General features: G+C 44.2%; 1 protein-coding gene across 1 annotated transcript; it reads right to left on the minus strand.

The window, feature by feature from the left end:
- Positions 1 to 270: 270 nt before the first annotated feature.
- On the minus strand, positions 271 to 10748 carry PROKR1 (prokineticin receptor 1). Its single transcript, XM_056128046.1, has 2 exons — positions 10264 to 10748; positions 271 to 1107 (listed from the first exon to the last, which is right to left on the minus strand). Exons 1-2 carry the CDS (start codon positions 10746 to 10748, stop codon positions 411 to 413), a joined length of 1182 nt encoding a protein of 393 aa, XP_055984021.1. The 3' UTR covers positions 271 to 410.
- Positions 10749 to 22425: the final 11677 nt, after the last annotated feature.

Raw genomic sequence — 22425 nt, forward strand, 5'->3', positions numbered from 1 at the left:
GTTAAGAGCAAGATCAAGTCTAAGAACAATCCTAGAGATATGCTACATCACAATTTGATGAGTAGCTGAAATGCTCCAAGACCTCACCTCAAAACACCTCTACTACAGTTTAGATCCATATTCTGGTTCATTAACAAGAAACTCCCTTATTTCAGACTCTAACCCAACATTTTTCACCAGAGGTTATCAATACAAATAGATTTCACCAGTGCCCACTCTTTATGCAAAGGAGACATATAATAAATGTCATTCACTAACTGTGTTATCTAGTCATACTCTCTGAACACATAGCTCACAGAGTTGTCCATTTACACTCCAATAAACCAAGAGTTTTTGTTTGCAAGTATGTGTGAGCACACTGATCATTGTCCCAAAGACATCATCTAAGTTTAACTTTAAAAGGTTTCTAGTTATTTCAGTCTAATGCAATCCACCTCCTCGGTGGCAGGTGCTCCGGTGGTTCTGAGATCAAGATCTGCACTGGACTTACTACTCTTGTAAGAAGACCTCCAGTGGAGCAGCATGATCTTCTTGAAGTACTTGATGGTATTGTTCTTGACAGTGACGAAGCACAGGGTGTTGATCATACTGTTGCTCATAGCGATACACTCGACGATGTAGAAAGCTGTGAGATAGTGCTTCTCCTTCACAAACACAGTGGGGAAGAAGTCACGCACGATAGTGAAGCCATAGAAGGGCGCCCAGCATAGGACGTAAGCTATGAGGATGCACATGAGGACCAGGACCGTCTTCCGGCGGCAGCGAAGGCGCTTCCGGATCTGCTCCGTCTGGAAACCAGGGACTGCCTTGAACCAGAGCTCACGGGAGATCCTGGCATAGCACAGGGTCATGGTGACCACCGGGCCCAAAAACTCGATGCCGAAGATGAAGAGGAAGTAGGACTTATAGTAGATCTGTTGGTCCACTGGCCAGATTTGGCCACAGAAGATCTTCTCCTGGTCCTTGACAATGATGAGAACTGTTTCTGTTGTGAAGTAAGCTGAAGGGATGGCGATGAGGATTGACACCACCCACACCAAGGCGATCAAGCCAGTCGCTGTTTGATACTTCATCCTGGGTCTCAGCGGGTGGACAATGGCAAGATATCTAGGACAAAAACGCAAAGGGGTCAAGTACTAGGACAAGGAAATTCTGGATGTTATGATTTTAACAATGTTGAGGGGCAACCACATGGTATGTGTGGAGCAATAACCCACCATGTATGGGGCCTTCACAGAGAGCCAACTTAGAAAATAAAGCCCAGCCCTACTCCTCACCAGCTGTGCAACTTCAGACAAATTTTGTTTAATCTCACTGAATCTGTTTTCTTATCTGCAAAAGCTTTTGCTTTTAAGGATTAAATGTGCTAATATATACAAATCCTAGCATAGTTTAAACATAGTAAATACTCAAAAAATTATTGTTGAACATAGAAATAATGCTTCCCATAAGTTTTTTCCCTGGCTCTATTCCCAGAGTACTCATGTTTTCAGCACCATTCAACCTAATTCCTCTACAGTTCAGAGCTAAAAAGATTTGATAATTCAAAGATTTGTTGGGGAAATTTGTCTTCTCCAATGGAATCAGTATTTTAAGCATCCTCTTCATTCTCTATTAAAAAAGTAACAACAGCAACAACAACAAAACACACTTTTCTGTGGGACTGAGAAAATAGATAAAGTGGTTGAGCATATGCCTAGTAAGGTCCTGAGTTCAATCCCCAGTAGTATCTGGCCTCCAGAACACCTCTGAGTGTAACCCTATAAAAATATTAGATATTAGATTAATATTAGATTAATATGTTGGATTTTTTTCTAAAAAATGCTCTGCATGAAAAGGTAAAGGAAAAGCTTATGATCATTTAGCTAAACTTCTTGGTGGAAGAGTGAGGTTAATAAGAAATGATTGACTTTCTTAAGGTCATATATGATAGAAACATTTCAAATGACTGATGTGAAGGTCAATTGATAATATACATGCACACACACAAACACACACACACACACACACACAACCCTTAAAGCACCAGACAGTAAAAAGATGTTGTTTTGTTCTCTGCAAAAAAACAAAACCCAAAGACCATACTGCTGTTACCACAATGGCCCAGGAGAGCAAAGAAAGAGCACTTTCTGGGGGCTGTGAGTCATTTGTGCAGTATGAAAGCCTCCTTCCCAGAGAGTGCACATACTTGGGCTCCGGTTTCCTGGAAGACTTTCTATGTCTGGCAGGGGGTGGAAGTTGAAGAAGGAGAAAGATGGGAAACGAAGTGGAAAGGAACGGCTAACCAGCATTAGAAATAAACACACTTGCGCGTGTCTACAGCTTATCCCAGTTAGAATTCAGAACAAGTGTGACAGGCCCCTGAAGGAATGCCAAACCAATTCTATTTCCTTTGAAACCAATCCCATTGAGGTCATCTTTCTTGGGATTTTGATTCAAAGAGGACATTCGTTCTTTTTCTGATTACGTTCCAGCTGTTTCTTTCTCTCCATCCTGCAATCCCCCACAAGCCAGGAAGCCAACTCCACTGACTGTTATTTGGAGTGTTCAAATAAAGACAAAGAACGCTCTTCTACCTTCAATTGTTAGATGAAGTTAGATGGATTGTTTCCACTTTCTGAACACCCAGCTGGTGTCTAACATGCTCCAGAAACAACAATAATCTGTGGCATCCTCGCCTCTCTCTCAAGTGCTTAAGGATGAAATAGGAATGATATAGGTAACGCTTTTCTCAATACATGATGATGAAGTTTATAAAGACCACAATGCTTCTGTTCTGATGAATACAACAAACTTACTCCCACTCACAATGAAAACAGTTTATCATTTTTGCTCTTACTAAGATCTCTGCCTCTATGTCTTTCCAACCCCATTCTGATGATTACTTGAATACTATTACTATATTCTTCTGGACTCAGTGTAACATCTTAACATGGGAATATTACCAGCTTCATCAGCCTCACAGAGAAACTTTGAGATTCCAACGAGACTCTTCATATAAGCAACAGATCATTACTTTACAATAAATGATTATCAACTCAAAATGTATTGTTTTCTCACTTAGTCTGTCTTCAGGTTATTTTTTTCTTTCCACTCTTCATTGGAAAATAAACTTACTGGAACAATTTGTCTTTAAGTCAAAACTACTCTTTGGAATAATCTGAAACTACTCATAAAATAATTATCCTGACTTTCTCTACATCACCAAATTTCACCCTTGGTAATGAAGTTGTACAACAAATGTACTCCAGAGCTATACAAGAAACATTGGATAACACCAACCCTACTGAAAATGTCAGGGAGTGACAACATCCACTTGACAGATAATCACATCAAGATTTGGAAACACTAAATAGTCTGTCAAAATTTGTGAAGCTAAAAATGAACGAAACAGTGGCACAAGCCATCTTGCTCCAAATCCAGTGGACTTTCTAATAGTCATACCCCACCCCACCACCTTCCTCTTGCTCCAAAAGCAAGCAATATCCCTTACCCTGGTCTTCCTAGAATTCTAGTGATTTCTCCCTGCCCTGCCTTTATTCTCTCCTTCACAGTCATTTTCTACCGTTTTTGCCTTTAGATGTGCCCAGAAGTGCTCAGGCAATTGACCACTCCTCCCTGTTTATGGGAAGCCCTTGACCTACCCTGTGTGTCTGCCACTATGCTGACCCAGGCTAAGATCCACAGGGAAGCAACACTTCCCAGAGAACAGAGGGTAAAGGCTGCTGGACAAACTCATGCCCAGGAAGTCATGGTGTGGCAGTGGTGAAAGGAGTGATTTTTTAAAAAAGGGGGGGAACATTTGGGCTCCCTCTTGTCCCTAGGACCCAAACCCACTCAATCCAGAAACTGGAGGTCACAGCAGCTTCTAGCTGATATGGAACAGATGAATGAACCACTAATTTCTTGGACCATTAGGCCCCTACCAGTCAGCTCACTGGGGAATCTCAATGCTCCCTAAAGTTCTGACTCTCGCCTTCATTGTTTTCATCCAGACAGAGGAGCTGGCAGCAGGCAGTGGCTAGACTGGCCAGTTCCCCCAAGATTCTAAGTAACATAAGAGAAGGTTCTTCAGTGCCGCCACATGCTCAGGGATGCGAGGAAACCTGTCCCCAGACATAGTGTCGGTGTCCCTACAATCATGAGGAAAGCCAGATCCCAGGGGGGACAGTGACCTCTGATGACCTTTTCCAGTTCTCAGCTCCTGCTGGTCTGACCCCCTGTGAGTAGCTTTGGAGAGATTCTAGCATGAGTAATGCAGCTTTTCTGTTTTCTGCTCCTATTTTGTTCCTCACCCCTGTCCCACCTATTCTCCCCAGTGCTTGTACCTCGAGCACTCCCAACTCTCAGCTTTTGTAAACACTGACTTTCTTAGAAACCCTTCTCTCACCATCGCTGAGCCCCAATTTTTGAAGGGCAGTTAAAGTTCTTCACCACCGTTGGACAACTAGGACACTCTTACTCTTTCCTAAATTTTATTTAAAATATATCCTTTTCACTGGTAAAATGATGGGTATTGAAATATTGTATGACTGAAACCCAATCATGAACAATCTTGTAACTGTGTATCACATGGTAATTCAATTAAAAATTAATGAATTAATTAAATGGGCTGGAGCGATAGCACAGTGGGTAGGGTATTTGCCTTGCATGCGGTCGACTCAGGTTCGATTCCTCCGTCCCTCTCAGAGAGCCCAGCAAGCTACCGAGAGTGTCCTGCCCGCACAGTAGAGCCTGGCAAGCTCCCGGTGGCATATTTAGTATGCCAAAAACAGTAACAACAAATCTCACAATGGAGACATTACTGGTGCCTGCTCGAGCAAATCGATGAACAATGGGAGGACAGTGCTACAATGCTACACTTTACAGGCCAGAGAGATGATACAAGGCTTTCCCTTGTTTATTTATTCCAAATTTTGTTTACCTCCTAATCCCAGGCACCACTTATAGTCTGTGTACCACCAGGAGTAAGTCCTGAACACTGAGCCCCCCCATAAATAAAAGTGAAATAAAATATACTTTGTCCTTATTCTCTGAGAGTTTCATAACTGTTTTCTCTTCCTATCTCAACTCATTCTAGATGGTAAATTTCCCAAGAGCAGGAACTCTACTTCCTTTATAACGTTTCCTTGCCAGTAAATTCTTTATACAGAGTCTATTGGGCATCGAAAACTTTAATAAAATGTCATCCTCAGCAGAGCATGGCATTGAGTGAATAGAAATGTGTTGAGTCATACTGATGATTTTCAAAAAGATTGCAACCTTTTTTTCAGAAAACAGGACGCAGCAATGTTTACCCAACACAGAATGGGAGGCAATATGGACCTCAGTAATGAAAGATGGGAAGAGTGATCCCAGGGGCTAAAGTCTTCTTTTGTAGATCATGGACTATTAGGGGGGACTGAGGGTTTTGGGCAAGAGCAGGAGACACACAAATGGTAGATTCCTTTGGCTCATTTTGCTTTCTTCCCTCGGGTCACTGGGACCTTCTCTTTGTTCCCAGAACCCTCAGGTTTATCTTGGAGCCTTGGCATTTATATTTCCCTTTGTTTAGAATGCTTGTTTTGTTTTTTTTTTGTTTGCTTGTTTTGCATAGATATTCCTAAAAACAGCTTCCCCCTTTTCTCCCCTACGACATTCGACATTCAAAGTTCTGTTCCAATGTCTTCTCAGAAACACTTTCTTTTTTCTTTTTGTTTGGGGGGGCTTTTGGGGTTATACCCAGTGGTGTACAGGGAGGTACTCCTGGATTTTCACTCAGGAATTACTCCTGGCAGTGCTTGGGGGACCATATGGGATGCTGGGAATTGAACCCAGGTCGGCTGCGTGCAAAGCAAACGCCCTACCCGCTCTGTTATCGCTCCAGTCCCCTCAGAAACACTTTCTGACTGTTTCTACATGCACTCTTAGTGTTTTTGTGTGACCGTTGATCTGTTTTTGTTGATAGCATTTCTCACACCCCCAAATAGCCTTCCTCTAATTTGTCTGCCTGACTGTTCTCTCTAGCTATCCCTAGATTCCTTGAGAGCGAGGCATTTTCCCCTCTCCATATTCACAGTCTTATACTTGGAATCTTATACTTGGAATCACAGCAAAGCCTGGCAAGCTACCTGTGATGTATTTGATATGCCAAAAACAGTAACAAGTCTCACAATGGAGACATTACTGGTGCCTGCATGAGCAAATCGATGAACAACGGGAGGACAGTGCTACTGTGATACTTGATATAGTTTCTGACACATTATTCGGTGGATATCTTCCCTAACTTTTACCCCTTACCCCCTGCCCCAGTGACTAGCTTCCTCTGAAGACCAGTTCTCCTGCTCTTCTTTCTTTGACTCATCGGCAGATGATTCAGTGACTAAAGTCTTGGAAGCGTAAGGATCCAAGTTTGATCCCTGGTGCCACTGTATATGCTGAGTATGATGTTAGCAGGATCAGTTCATGGAGTCTGGATATGCTGCTATCTGTGATCCCTGACACTGCGAGCTAATTCTATACTGAGCACTATACCCATGGGTGTGACAAAACCACTCCTTCCTACATGGCCCCCACAACTGAAAAGAAAAGAAGTGCTAGCTCTGTGGCCAGGAGTGTGAGTCCTGGGCACCAGATACATAAGTACCACCATGACCCCCATTTCTCGAGCACTGGAGTAGAGTGTACATGAGCACCACAATTAAGTGAGTGCAGCCCTTGGTGAACCTGAGCACAAGAAGAAAAACTAAAGGGGTAGGTGCAATTCTACCTGACACCCCCCCACACACACACCAAGAGTAGACCATGGGAGTCCAGTACTAGGTGAACAGGTAGGTGCATGAAACAGGATCTGGAAACAAAACTCTTGAGCGGGGGTGGGGGGTGAGGGGGAAGAGACCATGGCCAAGAAAAAGGGGACTTGCTGGTTTAAATGCCTGGCAGTACCATGGAGTCAATAACAGAAACAGAAGTTTGAACCGGTAGAAAGTAAATTAGTTTTCTGTTCCATCTTGAGAGCTGTATGTCTTAGGAATCTTGTCATGCAAGATTCCTAAGACATTTGCATGACACTTTTTTCACAAAGGGGGAGAGGTGTTGGGGGGCTTCAAAGTGGAGCTCAGCATGCCCGGGTAATTTTCCACCAACCTGGACAGCGGATCAATGCAAGGGCCCAGGAAGATTATGCTCCCTGACAGTGCTCAGCGACCTCCAAGGCTCAGTGTGCTCACAGGATTTGTGGTGCGGGGGTTCAAAGTCATGTATCACCTCCCCAGCCTGTGATTATTTTTCAAATCATAGCACATAAACTATCATTTCAATTAATACAATAAGATTCACAATCAGAACTAATTAATAGTTTTTCAGGGATATATTTGTTATTTCTTTAAAGGGTACTCTCTTATTTGTGGGATATTAATGTCTTGGGGGAATATGCTCTGAGGCAAAGAAAGAAGAGTAGGAGAACTGGTCTTCAGAGGAAGCTAGTCACTGGGGCAGGGGGTAAGGGGTAAAAGTTAGGGAAGGGAACACCAGGATAATGGGAAAGGGGAAAGTGCATGACACAGAGGCAGGCTGTGGGGTGCAGAGGGTTGGGAAAATGGAGACATTGGTGGAGGTAGTGGACACTGGTGAAGGGATTGGTGTTGGAACTTTGTACGCATGAAACTCAATTGTGGATATCTTTGTAATTCATAGTGACTCCATTTTTTAAAATGATCATATCAACAATACCTTTTGTTGTATACCCAGTTTTAAACATTGTCCTAAAGAATTACATACATTATGTCAGGGTTTTTTTTTAATTATTCCCATTTTATACACAGAAAATTGAGGCAGAGAGATCAAATTACTAACATGACACCCCATAGCAAATATGTGGCACAAGTGTGGTATAAGCCCAGGCAGAATAACTGCCCACACTATTCCTACAGAAATGCCATTCAACTAAAACAAAGGTGTTTTCATAACTGTAGGTGTATTTGTAGCATCAAGATAAGAATTAGTTACTCCAAACTAACAAAATCAAACTTGAGAAACACCAACCAAAAGCTAAACATACAAGGCCAGATAATAATCAATAAGATCCTAAACCACAGAATAGGAATGAGATGCCAAAACCAAAAAGTAACACAAACTTGAAGCAAAGATCACAAAAACCACTTGAGGAAATGCAGTGCAGTGGAGCAACCAGCTCATGGTCACGGGCACTGAACAGCTCCATGCAGGAAGCTGTGTTCTCCCCTGTCCTCCTTCAACACTGGGCACAAGTGTCCAGCTGCGCCCCTGCTCTAAACAGTGACAGTTTCCAGGGTGCACAGCCCATCCTCCAGGTAAGCATTCCTTAGTTTATCCAAGTTGCATTATATACACCTACGCTGTAAGAGAATGCCTGCAGTGTTTCAGGCTAACTGAGTTTGGCATGAAAAGAAATACAAGGGGCTGGAGCAATAGCACAGTGGTAGGGCATCTGCCTTGCATGTGGCCAACCTGGGTTCGATTCCCAGCATCCCATATGATCTCCTGAGCTCCACCAGGAGTAATTCTTGAGTGCAGAGCCAGGAGTAACCCCTGTGCATCACCAGGTGTGACACAAAAAGCAAAAAATAAATAAAACATAAAAGAAATGCAAATCTGAGGCCTTCAGTAGACTGACAAAGATACTGCTTTTTAAAAAAAATTTTTTAATTATTCCAAAGCATTATGAGGCCCTAAATTTCTCCTCACTCCCCTTCTCCTGCACTGTTAGCCTTTTGACAAGTGTGGCCCCACACCGTAGAGCAGATCTCACCCAGAGAGCAGACTCTGCCAAACAGCGGGCAGGTACCAAAAACCCCACTGTCAGCGATGGGACCATGCACAGTGGGAAAACACCTCTCTGGAGTGGGGCTTCAGGAAATGACCCCCACATACTCCATTCAGTTCCTGTGCTAAGAGAGAGCATGCTGAGAAGCAGCTGCATCTTTGAGAAATGGCCAGGTATGGGGTCCCTGGAGCTCTTCCTTGACAGATCTGAAGGACACTCTGCTTGTCTGACTCCTTCCGTCCCCTTCTGTAGGTTTATAACACTATGGGGCTCCATGACTCACGTGGAGGACCCTCCCCATAGGGTCACAACTCTGAGCACAGTTTCAGGTGACAGACCCCAGACTGTCTAAGCACCAGCTCCCTGATGTGCTTCTCTGGGAAGAAAGACTTCACTGCTCAGTGGTTTTAAAGCCTGTTCCTCAGGCATGCCCTTTCCTAGTTTTCTCTCCTTTGTGGTCCTTCCAGGGACATTGTCCTGAGGGTATCCTGACTGGGGGAGGGAGAGGATTGAACTCTGCCAGAGCCCTAAAGGCCACAAACATGGTCTGTTGGCCAAAGAAAGAGAGGCAGGCCATTTAGATCCCAGTACCAGGAGGCTGATTTGATCCTGAAGGTTACTTTAATTAGCCTGCAACAAGGATTCAGAATGCAAATTGAGAGTCCAGTTTCAGGCAGAAGAACTTGCAGAGATTGTCCCCCATAGAATAAAAACTATCTGACCCATTAGCACAAGTGATAGACTAAGTGAAGACTACTTAGAACAAAGAAAAAGCTTCCATAAGCTGTTCTTACTGGTTCTACTCACTGTCACTAGAAACAAGTCTTCTGTATGTTTGTATGTATGTATGAAGCAGGTCACAAAAATAGTTCATGGAACTACAAAAAGAGTAGATATGCATAGGTTCCTTTTTTTCCCTTTCATCTTTTTTTTTAATTTTTAAACATTTTGTGTCACACCTAGCGATGCCCAGGGGTTACTCCTGGCTTTGTACTCAGGAATTACTCTTGGCAGTGCTCAGGGGACCATATGGGATGCTGGGAATTGAACTTGGGTCGGCCATGTGCAAGGCAAACACCCTACCCACTGTACTATCACTCCAGCCCCTCCCCTTTCCTCTTGAAAAAATACTCAGCCTTATTTTAAAATTGTCTGGTGACATTCACTTAGTAGTGAATGTCCTGATGACACTCTTCATTTGTAACTTAAACTTGTCCTACACCTTCCCTTATCTATCAACATGTAGACCTTGAATGGATGCAACATCCAGAATTGAATCCACAGAAGAGGGATCAGAAAGTCTTCCCACTGTGGAACAAGAGCAGTTCTGCTACCACCAGACTGATTGCAGCTATAAAACTAGAACTCTTCTTACTGTTCAGTAAGTGGGCAACCTTGAACTCTGTGGATGGAGACAGAGCTGTCTCTCATCAACCCACAACTTCAGTACAGAAGGATTAGTCCCAGTGCCCTTCACTCACCTGTCAATGGCAATGGCCAGCAGGGCATTCGTGGAGACATAGAGAGAGACAGTGCGCAGATAGTTTACAGAGGCACACAAGATGTGGCCATGCTCCCAGGAGAGCTGGCGAACCACATAGTAATCCATCTCAAAAGGGCAGCAGACAATGGCCACCAGAAAGTCAGAGATGGCCAGGTTCGCAATGAGCACGTTGGTGAGGTTGCGCAGCTTTTTGTAACGGGCCAGGGCAGCAATAAAGATGAAATTGCCAATGCCACAGACCAGCATGATGCCCACCAGGGCCACACCAATGACAATCTTGGCAGCAAAGAAAGTCCGAGAATTGGTCACATCCTCATCTTCATCCAGGGGCAGATCGTAGTCACTGTAGCTGGAGTTGAATGGGAAGGGAGAAGCTTGCACTTCTTGGGAATCGAGCATGGAAAGGAAGTTGGTGGAGGTAGAGGTGTCGTTCTCTTTCACAAATCCCATGGTGGCTGCCATCTGGGCAGAGGATGGTAAGCAAAGTTGCTGGCAATTCCCTTGGGGTGAGGTCTGGCAGGATGATGTCTCTTCTCTCTGCCGCCACTCAGTTCTACTTTAATAAGTCAAAGTGTTCCTGTCAGCATCCTCAGGACCGAAGTATCAGGGTTCATTCTATGCCTTTGAAAAAACACACAAACAGTTGCTTGTGATTGTGGGTGGTTGTGGCCAAGTTTAAAACCACCATGTAATCTAAGCAGATCCATTAAACACCTGCTCAGAGAGGACATTAAAGTGATGGTGTGGAAATAAAAGAAGTAGGGAGGGAAAATATAGCTCCAAACCACAAAGCCACTCACTCCTTGTTGCTAGAGAGACCGACAGGCATGGGTCCCATTTATTTCTTTTCCATGAAGACTGAGTGGTGCACTTTTCTTCAGGGACCAAGTTAGAGCATGTGTGGACAGAGAGGGAGTACTGAAGTGGCCTATCCTAATTTCCCCATATGCACTGTTTTGCAGCATTATCCTATTTATTCTGTGCCTTGAACATAAAAATACAGCTTGGAATACCACTGGGGGGAGAGAGAAAGAGAGAGAGAGAGAGAGAGAGAGAGAGAGAGAGAGAGAGAGAGAGACCTTTGAAACAGCCTTCCCTGCACCCCGAGTTGTTTTTCTCCCTTTTGGCCAAACACTGCACAAAAATCATAGCACCTACTTAGCAGCCACCTTCTCTCTTTTCACTGGGCCTCCTGATCCCACATCAGAGTGCGCTGTGAGCCAGGAAGCCAAGCACAGAGATTAGCAAGACCTGTGTCCAGGCTGAGGCCCCAGGATTGAAGTTACAGCCTATTCACTAAGTGATTTAGAAGGGGTGCTTTGGAGCCAAATCCTTCTGCACGGATGGTGTGTCCTGAGGTAAACAGATCAGCACTTCCTCCCTAGTCCCCTACACAGAGAGAGAGAGAGAGAGAGAGAGAGAGAGAGAGAGAGAGAGAAGAGAAAGCCCAGGCCAGAGATCATTGAGGCAAGCTGCCTTCAGAGGAGGCTGCTACCCCCTCTCCAGCTTCTGACTTACACTTGACACTTCCTTAGTAGTTTGCAAGGAGGGGTAGTAGACTCCTTACCCAGACCAACCCATCCTGATATGAGAGAACAAGGAGAGGTAAAAGGGGTATGAAGCTCATGGTTGAGATATGGGGAGCCCAGAGGAAGCCTGAGAACCCCTCCTTCAGCCTGATCCTGTGGCTTTGGTGGGTGTCCTCCCTAACCAAGCCTGGAGATCATCCTAAATATCAGGAGAAGCAGAGGGAAAGGAAGGGTGTCTGTGGAGGGAGGCTCTGGGAAAAGAAGCTAAGTACTCCCGGTCCAGTTACACAGCCTAGGACATCCCACTGCCCTCAGTCTGAGACTTCTGGATCTTGTGTAACTTTATAGGGGTTGACTCTAAAGTTCTTCTGCACCCAAGGGAGTTTAACCTCAGGCCCCAGGCCCATTTCCCTCTCCCTTCACTGCCCCTCTTTTCCTGTCCCTGTTTGGCACAGACTTTTCTTCTTCTGAGCCTTTTCTTCTGTTCCTCTCAGGAGGTGTCCCTATCTGGTGTGACAGCAGAACCTCGGCCCCCCTCCCCACCGTCCGAGGGGCCACTCCCTCCAGGTCTGGGGCGGGGATCTCAGGGGCACCGTAAGCAGCCCCCTCTAAAGGGGCAGAGACCAGCCGGCCACCTGGGAGGCTCCGCGTCAGGATTTTTGAAACAAAGAGAAATTAAAAGTTCCCAACGGGAGGTGGGATTAGAAGAGCTGTAAATGGGGAGAGATCGTCCAACGACCCTTTCTCCTATGTTATTGTTTCAGAGAGGACCCCGGCTTCCATCCGGCGACCCCTGCTGGACCCCGATCCTTTAACACTCGCCCGGGGACAGCCCCAGCCGTTGCTGCAGCCCTGCTGATGCGCGTTCCGCCGCTTCCAACTTTGCCCAGAGGGCCCCCGCAGGCTATACAGTTTCGGGCTGGAGCAGGAGCTGCCCCGCGCCCCTAGCTAAATAAGCCCGCGCTGGGGGTGCTCTAGAAACAGCTCCCACCTCACTCAAAAGTCCCTGCACCCGGGGCACCTTGGAGCATCCTCCCGGGAGGGCGCGCTCGGTACCTGCGGCTTTTCGGACGAGCAGATCCCCGCTCCTTTATTGGGTCGGGACGCACGACAAGCAGCGGGAGACCCGGACCCCTTGCGCTGTGCCAGCTTCTCCGGCTCCTTCTGGGCTGTCGCAGCCGCGGCTGCAGCGAAGCTGGCTGCTCCCGGGAGAGCCCCCGCCCCCGCCCAGGCCCGCCCCGCGCCTGTCCCCGCCCCCGGGGCACCGGACCGCCTGCCCGCGAGGCTCCGGGGGGACACTGGGGCCGGTCTGGAAGCCCGGGGCAAGGGATTGGGGGTGGATCGTGTGGATGTTGGGAGGGGGGGGGAGATCCTGGACTCGCCCCCTCGCCTCCGGGCACGGCCGGTGGGGGCGCAAAAGCAGCGGCTGTCGGCGAGGATACGCCGGGGTGGTCGTTCCCGGGATCCGGAGTCCGGAACGGCCGCCCCAGGTAGCATCCCGCGGCCGCTCACGCTCGGTGCTGGGAAGCCGGCGCGCGAGGCGCTGGAAGTCCCTGTCCCGCCCGGCGGGCAGCCGCGGGCCACGGCGCTTCTCGGCTGGCTGAGCCGGCCAGTGCCCGCCACCGCCAGAGTGGGCGACACAGCCGCTGGGCTGGTTAGATTTCAAAGGACCCGGAGATGTCCCTCCTGCCCACAACACCGTCCCAGCAGAACAGGAGGACCCACCCCCGGAGCCCCACCGGTCTCCAGGGTCAGAATCCCTGCCAAGCTGCTTGTACCTTTGTGTAAAGGAGGCGCAAAGAACTGCCTGCTTGAAACAATGAGCTGGAGGAAAGGGGGAGCAGTGTGTAGAAGCCAGAGAGAAAGGGAGGAGCCCCCACCCCTAGCAGTATCTGTTCCGAAGCCGACTCCGGTGGCCGCTGTTAAAGACGGGGCACAGGAAACCTTCAAAAGTCTTCAGATTTTTCATGAACTTAAACCTAAAATTCACCCTACGAGGCGCAATTCTGTTTCCAAAACAATTGAAACCAGGGGTTCAGACACACTTGCCATAAACATTCTTAACAGAGTTATTAGCTAAAAGGTGGAAACAATTTAACTGATGAATGAGGTTTTTTTTTTAAAAAAAAATGTGGTATACACATGCCATCGAATATTTTTTTCAACCTTAAAAATGAGATGTGGTAAGTCTTAGTGAGGATATGGAACAGTTAGAACCCACCACTGATGTTGGGAACATCAAATGATATGGTCTCTGTGGAAAACAGTATGACAGGTCCTTAACAAATTGAAAAGTGGAATATAAGCCAGCTAGTTTGCTTCTGGGAATATACCCAAAGAATTTACATTAGCGTCTCAAAATGATATTCATTATTTCCAGGTTCATAGCTTTATATTTATAATAACCTAAAGGGGACGTAAAAGGGCTTACCAATGAATAAATGTATAAACAAAATGTGGTATATGCACATTATGGAATATCACCAAACCTTAAAGGGGAGGAAATTCATCTGATGCTACTAACAAAAACACAAATGTAATTTCATTTACATGAGATTCCTACATTTTTCAAAACCATAGACATTTTTCTAGAAGGGTAAAGGAAGGAGGAGTTATTGTTTAATGGTACAGAGTTTCAATTTTGCAAAATTAAAATAAATCTAGAGCTAAATGGTGGAGATAGTCATGCAACAGTATGCATGCATTTAATACACTGGACTTTACCCTTACAATGGTTAAGAAAGTCAGGGACATAGTTCAAAAGGCTCCAGCATGTTAAACAGATATGTTTTCCAACATGTTTTACATGCTGAAAACCTGGGTTAGTCCAGGTCCACCAGGAGCAATCCCTAAGCACTGAGCCCAGAGTTGCCCCAGATCATCTCTGAATGTGTCCCCTCAAAAATATAATAATTATGGTGATAAATATTATGTGTGATATGCAATTAAAAGTCAGGGAGAAAAGAATATAGTTTTAATTTATGCTATAATTTTGATATATGTAGAAAATTCAAGCTAAGTGAAATAAGTCAAACATTACAGAGGAACCTAGAATAGGCAGAATGGGTAGAACCAGAGAGTCAGATGATTGTGTGCCAGAAAAGGAGGAATGGGGAGTTATTATTTAATGGATACCGAGTATCTGTTTGGGTGATATAAAAGTCCTGGAAATGTACAGTGGTGATGATTGTATGGCAAGGAGAATGTACCTAATATCATTGTATACTTATGGTGGTTAGCATGGACACAATAGTTCAGATCTTTTAAGCAAGACCTTCATGATTAATACATGTTTAATGCCTGTGTTTACATAGAAAGGGGGAGTGTTCCTAAGATATAGGAACTTTAGTCTATTTCACCTATTATATGTGTGATTTTTAGGCAAGTCACATAACTTCCTGGAACTCCCCTTTCTCATTTATTGAATGAATGAGTTGAGCTTGCACTAAAGGTACTAGCATCTCTTCTGATGGTTCCTATCCCTCCTTGGACCTCTTCTCCCATTGTGTGCACAAGACTCCTGCCACTTGCAGAAATAAAACAGCACTTTCATATCCCTGAGTCTCATGTCTCCTGGGAGATGGAACATGATAGTCAATCAGAACATGGCCTCTAGGGGCAGCTGATTGTTTGAAAAGCTGTGTGACAGTGGGCAATGTGGTAACCAAAACTGAGCTTTCCCATTTGTAAATTACAGATACCAACAGCTCTGACTCTAAAAGATTGTTGTGAGGATCCGAAAAGGTGAGGCAAGTTAAAGTGCTTGGCAAGATGTCTGCAGTTACTCTCGTTTACTGTTGGCAGGAATGCCGACTGGTCTAGCCTTTTTGGAAAACAATATGGGCACTCTTCAAGAATCTGAAAATTGAGCTTCCAATGCCACTTAAAAATTGAGCTAGCCATGCCACTTCTGGGAATATACCCTGGAGGCACAAATACACACAGCAGAAACACCATCTGCACTTCCATGCTCATTGCAGCAGTATTCACAATAGACAGAATCTGGAAACAACCTGAGTGCCCAAGAACAGACCACTTAGAAAAAATAAAGTCATGAAATTCTGTTATAAATGGATGGACATGGAGAGTATCATGCTGAATGATGCAAGTCAGAAGGAGAGGGACAGACATAGAATGTTTGCACTCATTTGTGGGACATAAAAAAAGTAATATAAGACTAACACCCAAGTACAGTAGAGACACAGGCCAGGAGGATTGATCCACTATTGGCAGTCTGATTCAGGTGCTGGGAGAGAAGAGAGAAGGCAGTTGGGACACAGAAGGAACCACTGTGGCAATGGTAGTTGGAAATGATCACTCTAGATAAAAACTGCATGCTGAGAATAGGAAAAGAAACAAACAAGATAACCTTTAGTGTCTGTATTGCAAATTATAATGTCCAAAAGAAGAGAGAGAGAGAGAGAGAGAGAGAGAGAGAGAGAGAGAGAGAGAAATGCCTGTCATAGAGGCAGCCTGGGGGTGGAAGGGTAGCGGGACAGAAACTGTGGTCACTGGTGGTAGGAAATGTACACTGGTGGAGGGATGGGTGTTGGAACATTGTATGACTGAACACCTATCATGAACATCTTTGTAATTATGTAACTCATGTGACTCATTAATTAATTAATTAAAGATGTCTGCATTTAGCAGGGATCTAATATATGCCAACTTTTACTATCATCCTATCTTGCTCCATGGAATCTTAACTAACTTTGAGATATCACTCCTGTGTTATTTCTTCCAGTTAGCATTTCTTGATTACCCCAATGTTTTTCACACATTCCTTACTCTTGGAGTTTCTCTTCAAATGCACTTTTGTGTACCAATCTGCTTCCATCTTACACTGTTCCTTGAGAAAGGGCTATGCCTCTCTCATTTTTAAATCCTTTTCAGCAATGTTTTCAAATTTGCCTGGAATAACAATAATCTTAGCTGCTAGTTAAATGTACTTATTCCTTGGTTCACCTTAAACATAGGAAGTATCCTAACAATCAGCATGTTAAAGAATGTTGATTCTTACTATCAAGTGAATTGGGGAACCCAGGGGTCTAGGACAGACCCGGGAACAAGGTATTGCTTTGCTGTTTCACATAACATATGAGGTCATAGCACACATTGTATGTCTTCTTGACTTTATTTCTACTCAAACATCTACGAGCACAGTGTTCATTCATATCTATTACTACAAACAGATTACAAATTACCAAATGTAGCAGCTTAAAGCAATAAAAATGCTATCTCACAGAATTTCTAAGAGTCAGAAATCTGGAGTCATGAGCAGGTTCTTTCCAGGCTTCAGGTTTATTGTGGATGAGTCCATTTGTTGGTCAGGGGTTAGTCTCAGAAGGCTTAACAAGAGAGGGAGTCACCTCTAATCTCTCTAGATGTCGCTGTCAGGCTCAGATGATGGAGACATTAGTTCCAACTCATCGTGTTCCCTAGCTATAGATTATTTCTAATGATTAACAACATGGTAGACAACCTCCCCCACTTCTGCTACATGCATTATCATATACACTACACATAAATCCTGATGTAATCTGCAGGATGCCACACAAGTCTCTGATTAGAAAAAGGTGGATAACATAGAAGATATATTTAAAGCCATATTGATAATTTTCTGTAACACAGTGCTTAAAATTTTCCTCTCTACAAAGACCTGGAAAGGAACAGTACTGAAAGCTAGCAATGGGGTTAATAGAATGAAGATGTTTTGACCTTCAGAGTAGGGAAATTCTGATGACCCCTAGAGCTGGTTGGAATCAGGAAGGCATAATGGGAAAGAATTATTATCTCAGGATCCTCATGGGAGAAATGAAATAATGAAAATAGGAACAGTCTGGCACACCTTACTGAGGACCCTATTGAAGGACTATGTCCCACCATACAAGTGTCTGGCAGATGTATCAGTAAATGCCCTCCACCCCCATCTGAGAAGCAGATGGCCTATGACGATTCCATCTATGGGCCATTTGAATGTTCTGTGAAGAGTCCGTCCATTTGGAATTTTTACTTTTATGACAGAAATACTTTGGCTTAGAGAAAATACATAATATTAAAAGATTTTTAGGAAAGGGGAAATTTATTAAATACAAAATCTGGAATTCCAACAAGGTAACTTTTATTTCATTATTGTGAACTGAAAGAGACCAATAACCTGGACATTTCCACTCTGATCAGATTCTTCTGCCAGGTAAGAGGCCAGGACAGAAGCATCTTGCTTCATTCTACCTATCAGGAAAGTCACTGTCCAAGAGGCTCTGCCCTCCCAGGGAGCTGTGCCAAACCAGATCAAAAGAACTTGCTTAGAACACTCTTTCTTGGAGACGTCAGTCACCCTTGTTCAATGTCCTTGTGTTACTTCGGATTCTTTTCTTTCTTTTTCCACTCAAAGGAATAGCCTTTAAGGCACTTTGAATTTTCACATTTTCATTCTCTTATTCTAGAATTACATCCTTCAGTTTAGACATGGAAGTTTCTAATATCTCAGGCCTTTTTTCAATCATGCGATTCTTATAATGTTCTAATAAATGTGTCAGAGAAACACAGCCCAGGAGGGCCTTCTAGGTCTACTCATATGCAAACTCACATCAACAGTTAAGATAACAGATATTCATGAGGGCGGCCACTAGCCCAAGGTAACTCAGAGCCCAGATAGGAATCCCTGACCCTGATACTTAGTCTAGCCCTCATGTATCTCCAGAACAGGTCATATATTGTTACCTGTTCTCAATTTGCCATCTTCCCATGATACTTGCCTCTAGGGTCCAGCCACAAATCTTCTTGTCTGACAAATTCACTAAATCAGCTTATTTTCCACTGTAATCAAATTTGTTCTCTCGGCAGACTTCTCTTTCAGTGTCATGAGAAAGAAAAAAATCAAGGATTCCTGGAAGATCCCCAGGGCTGGCTCAGAACTTATCCTACCTCCTTTTCCGATTACCTCTCCCATATTTGAGCCAGCAATGCTTAATCAGTTTCCCAAAGCCCACTCAGCAGGTCATCTGGACTGCTCGATGCTATTCCTCTTGACCTCTCCATGTCCCTCTGGGGATAATGGGAAGCAAGACTCAGAAAGAAACAGAGACATGTCCTCATTCTGAAAGGAAGCCTAAACTCACTGCAGATGTCACTTTCATAAATTTCATTGGCTTTATACAGTTCCTTACAAATTCATGGTAAAGGTTAACAAAAACATTCATCTGTTAAACAAGTAATAGCACACACAGATCTTTTCAGAGTAGTAAAATAGAATTTTACTTATTATTAATATCAAAATGGTATAAAGATTCAAGCAGGCCATAAGAAATCCAGTTGAATATAAACTGTGTCCTGTTGAAGAGATTCCCAGCACTATAAAAATAACATTTTCGGCCATCTTGCACACACAGCAGTCAAGGAACCTGATCGGCGGGCACCACAACACCTGGAGAATTCTCCGGGTCGAATACCAAGCCAATTTCGCCAGGAGGTCCCAGATGAGGCACGTGCAGTCTCCCCACCTTCTCCAAATGGAATCCCGGCGACCATGAGCTCCTACAAGCATGGATCCAGTTTGTGGGCACCATGACTATTCCTCTGAACCGCGCAGCCACAGACCTTTCCTGACATGCAAAGTGAGCAATGGAAAGTAAATGATCTAGTGTCTGTCCCTGGAAGGCATGCTTGAATGGTAGTGGGAAAGTTCGAGCAAAACATAATGCCAAACAGAAATGCATCTGGACTGTGCATTAAACTATGGTGCCTGACTGTGCATTAAACATGCCTCCCCAGGAGGGGAAGGGTGTTTGTTCCTCCACCTTTTGCCCTTGGTGGCAGCGGCATGGTGGCCACCATCTTTCAGAGCCTAATGGACAGCCAGGTATGAGACTGCAGTGACGAGGCACGTGAGACCTCATGGTATGGGGGGTGGAGCCGGCCCTTCTCCCCACCCTGATGAGGCCCCGAGTTGCCACCTAGGAATGCCTCCTTGGGCTCCATGATCCCAGGCACGCAAACCAATCTTGGATACCACCAGCTTTTGGCAGAAATGCATCTGGACTGTGCATTAAACTATGGTGCTGTGCCACCCCGGGAGAGGAAGGGTGTTTGTCCCTCGGCCTTTTCCCTCTGGTGGCAGTGGCATGGTGGTCATCATCTTTCAGAGTCTAATGGACAGCCAGGTATGAGACTGAAGTGATGAGATATGCGGGGCCTCATGGGATGTGGGGTGGAACCGGCCCTGTTCCCTGCTCTGAGAAGGGCTCAAGGTGTCACCCATGAACGCCTACTCCAGCTCCTGAATGACCATGATCCCAGAGGCACACAAACCAATCTCAGAACCCAGCAGCTTTTACCAGTAATACCTCCAGACTTATTACTAGAATATCAGAAATCCAAAACCGCGTGGCCACAATAGCGGCTGCGCAACATCACATGATCTTCATAACCAGCAATAGAAAACAAATTATCTAATGATGTCTTTTTGGCAGGTCTGAATATTGAAGAAAATTCCAAATAACAATGTTGGGTCTTTTTTTGTGGTATTGAATGTGATCAATGTAGACAGAGAGAGAGTAAAGTGGAAATCTGCCACACTGGCATTGGGAGAAAAAGGAGGAGGGTATACAGGGGTTCTTGGTGGTGGAAAATGTACAATGGTGAAGGGATGGGTGTTTTATCATTGTATGACCGACTGAGTCTTAAACTGAAAAACTTTGTGACTGTTCTCATGGTGATTCAATAAATAAAAAATTTTTTAAAAAAATAACATTTTCTTGAAAAGCTCTAAATAGATCAAGATTGTGTTAAGTATCAACTACGTATGCTGTCATAACAAAGTGCTGCAAACTATGTGACTTAAAAAATAACAGAAATTTTCTCCTTTCCCTATTTTAGATGCTACATCCTGAAGTCAAGGTGTCTCCGAACTGTGTTCCATCCACACCTCTGGGTAGAATCCTTCTTTAGCTCTTCTGAAGCGTCTTGCAGTCCTTAGTATTAGTGGACTCAAAGCTGTGCTATCACCATCTGCCTTTCCTATAGCAAGCTGCTCTGGTCCCATTGGACTAGAGTTCACCCTAATGGCTTTGTCTTAAATTGCATACATCTTTAACATCCTATATTTTCAGAAGGTTACTCTCACAGATGGTGGGAGTTAGGACATCAGCATATTTTTGAGAAAGTGGGAGACACAATTTAACTCCAAACAAGTTTATTAGCATACACTTAAACAAGTATATTAGCATACACTTATTTGTGATAGACTACATTATAGCTGTTACAAAGGGACTGTTAAATTAATCTCTACTCTTAGAAATTTAGATACAAGGACAATGGCCATCACTGAGACAGGAATGTGACTGGAAAAGTTTATTTGAAGTCATTTGTGGGTGCTAATCATATTTTTCTTAACTTAGTCAATTATGGGTATATTCCATATAAATCAGGCAAACATTTAGTTGAAAACTTTGTATGTTACATAAAAATTAGACACTTAGGAAATGCGCACTTTGCTGAATGTATAGTATATTTCAGTGGCAAGTTAATTAGGACATAATGCTGTAAAAGTATATTGATTGACATGGAAAGAGAATCGTGATGTATTACAGAATGGAAAACATCAGATTACAAACCAATATTGCAATATGATTCCCTTTGGAAAAGAAATATCTGCACACATCTATAAAGAAGATCCCCTGCGGGGCAAAATAAAATGCTCTCACTCTGCTCAGAATGGAAAGAAAATGAGCACGTTCTTCCCTTTCAATTATTAGTGTTTTCTGATTTTTTTAAATAAATCTATATTATATATACTCCATTAAATTTCAGAAAAGAATGAATCAGTAATGAAGCATAGAAGCTGCAACTATTAGGAAAAGTTATTAATTTAGATATTTATCTTGTAGCATAATACAAAATGTAACATGAAAGGATTAGTTTAATAAGTTCAATTCAAAAAAAGTTAAGAATTAAAAGAAAACACTGATGAAAATTACGCTGATTTCAGACTACAGAAGGTTTTACTAAGGAAATAAACAATAGATGACATCCTAGGGAATAGATTTTTCTACATTAAGGTTTAAAACAATTTGAAGTCAGTAAAATCATAAAAACTAAAAGATAAATGCCAAATCAGGAAAAGACAAGTATTGCAAACAAAAGGTCAAGATCCTTAATGTATGAATTTCCCATTTGTCCCCAACACTGCGTTGGTCTTCTTCCCCTCGCAGGTCAGTTAACCCGTCAGTACTCAACCCGGGAATTGGCTTTTTTCCGCGCAAGCGCCCCAAGTGGCCTCTAGGACTCGGGGTCGCCCACCAGCCCTGAGCCTCTGTCTGTTCGTCCCCAATGCTGGGTAAACTTCTTCCCTCCCAGGTCAGTTAAGCTGCCAGTACTCGAACTCGGGAATTGGCTTTCTTCGTGCAAGCACCGCTGGTGTCCTCTAGGACCTTGGGCTGCCCACCAGCCCTGAGCCTCTTCCTGTTTGTCCCCAAAGCTGTGCCAATCTTCCCCTCCAGCTGGTACCCCTCCCCCCCCACACACACAAGCGGTATGGTACCTTTGGGGGCGTGGACTCTTCAGAAGTGGGCGTAGTTTCAGTAGAATTGGTGGTGGCCTGATTTTAGGCA

The sequence above is a fragment of the Sorex fumeus genome, unplaced genomic scaffold (assembly GCF_029834395.1).
Source record: "Sorex fumeus unplaced genomic scaffold, SorFum_2.1 ptg000006l, whole genome shotgun sequence".
NCBI classification, from domain to species: Eukaryota; Metazoa; Chordata; class Mammalia; order Eulipotyphla; family Soricidae; genus Sorex; species Sorex fumeus.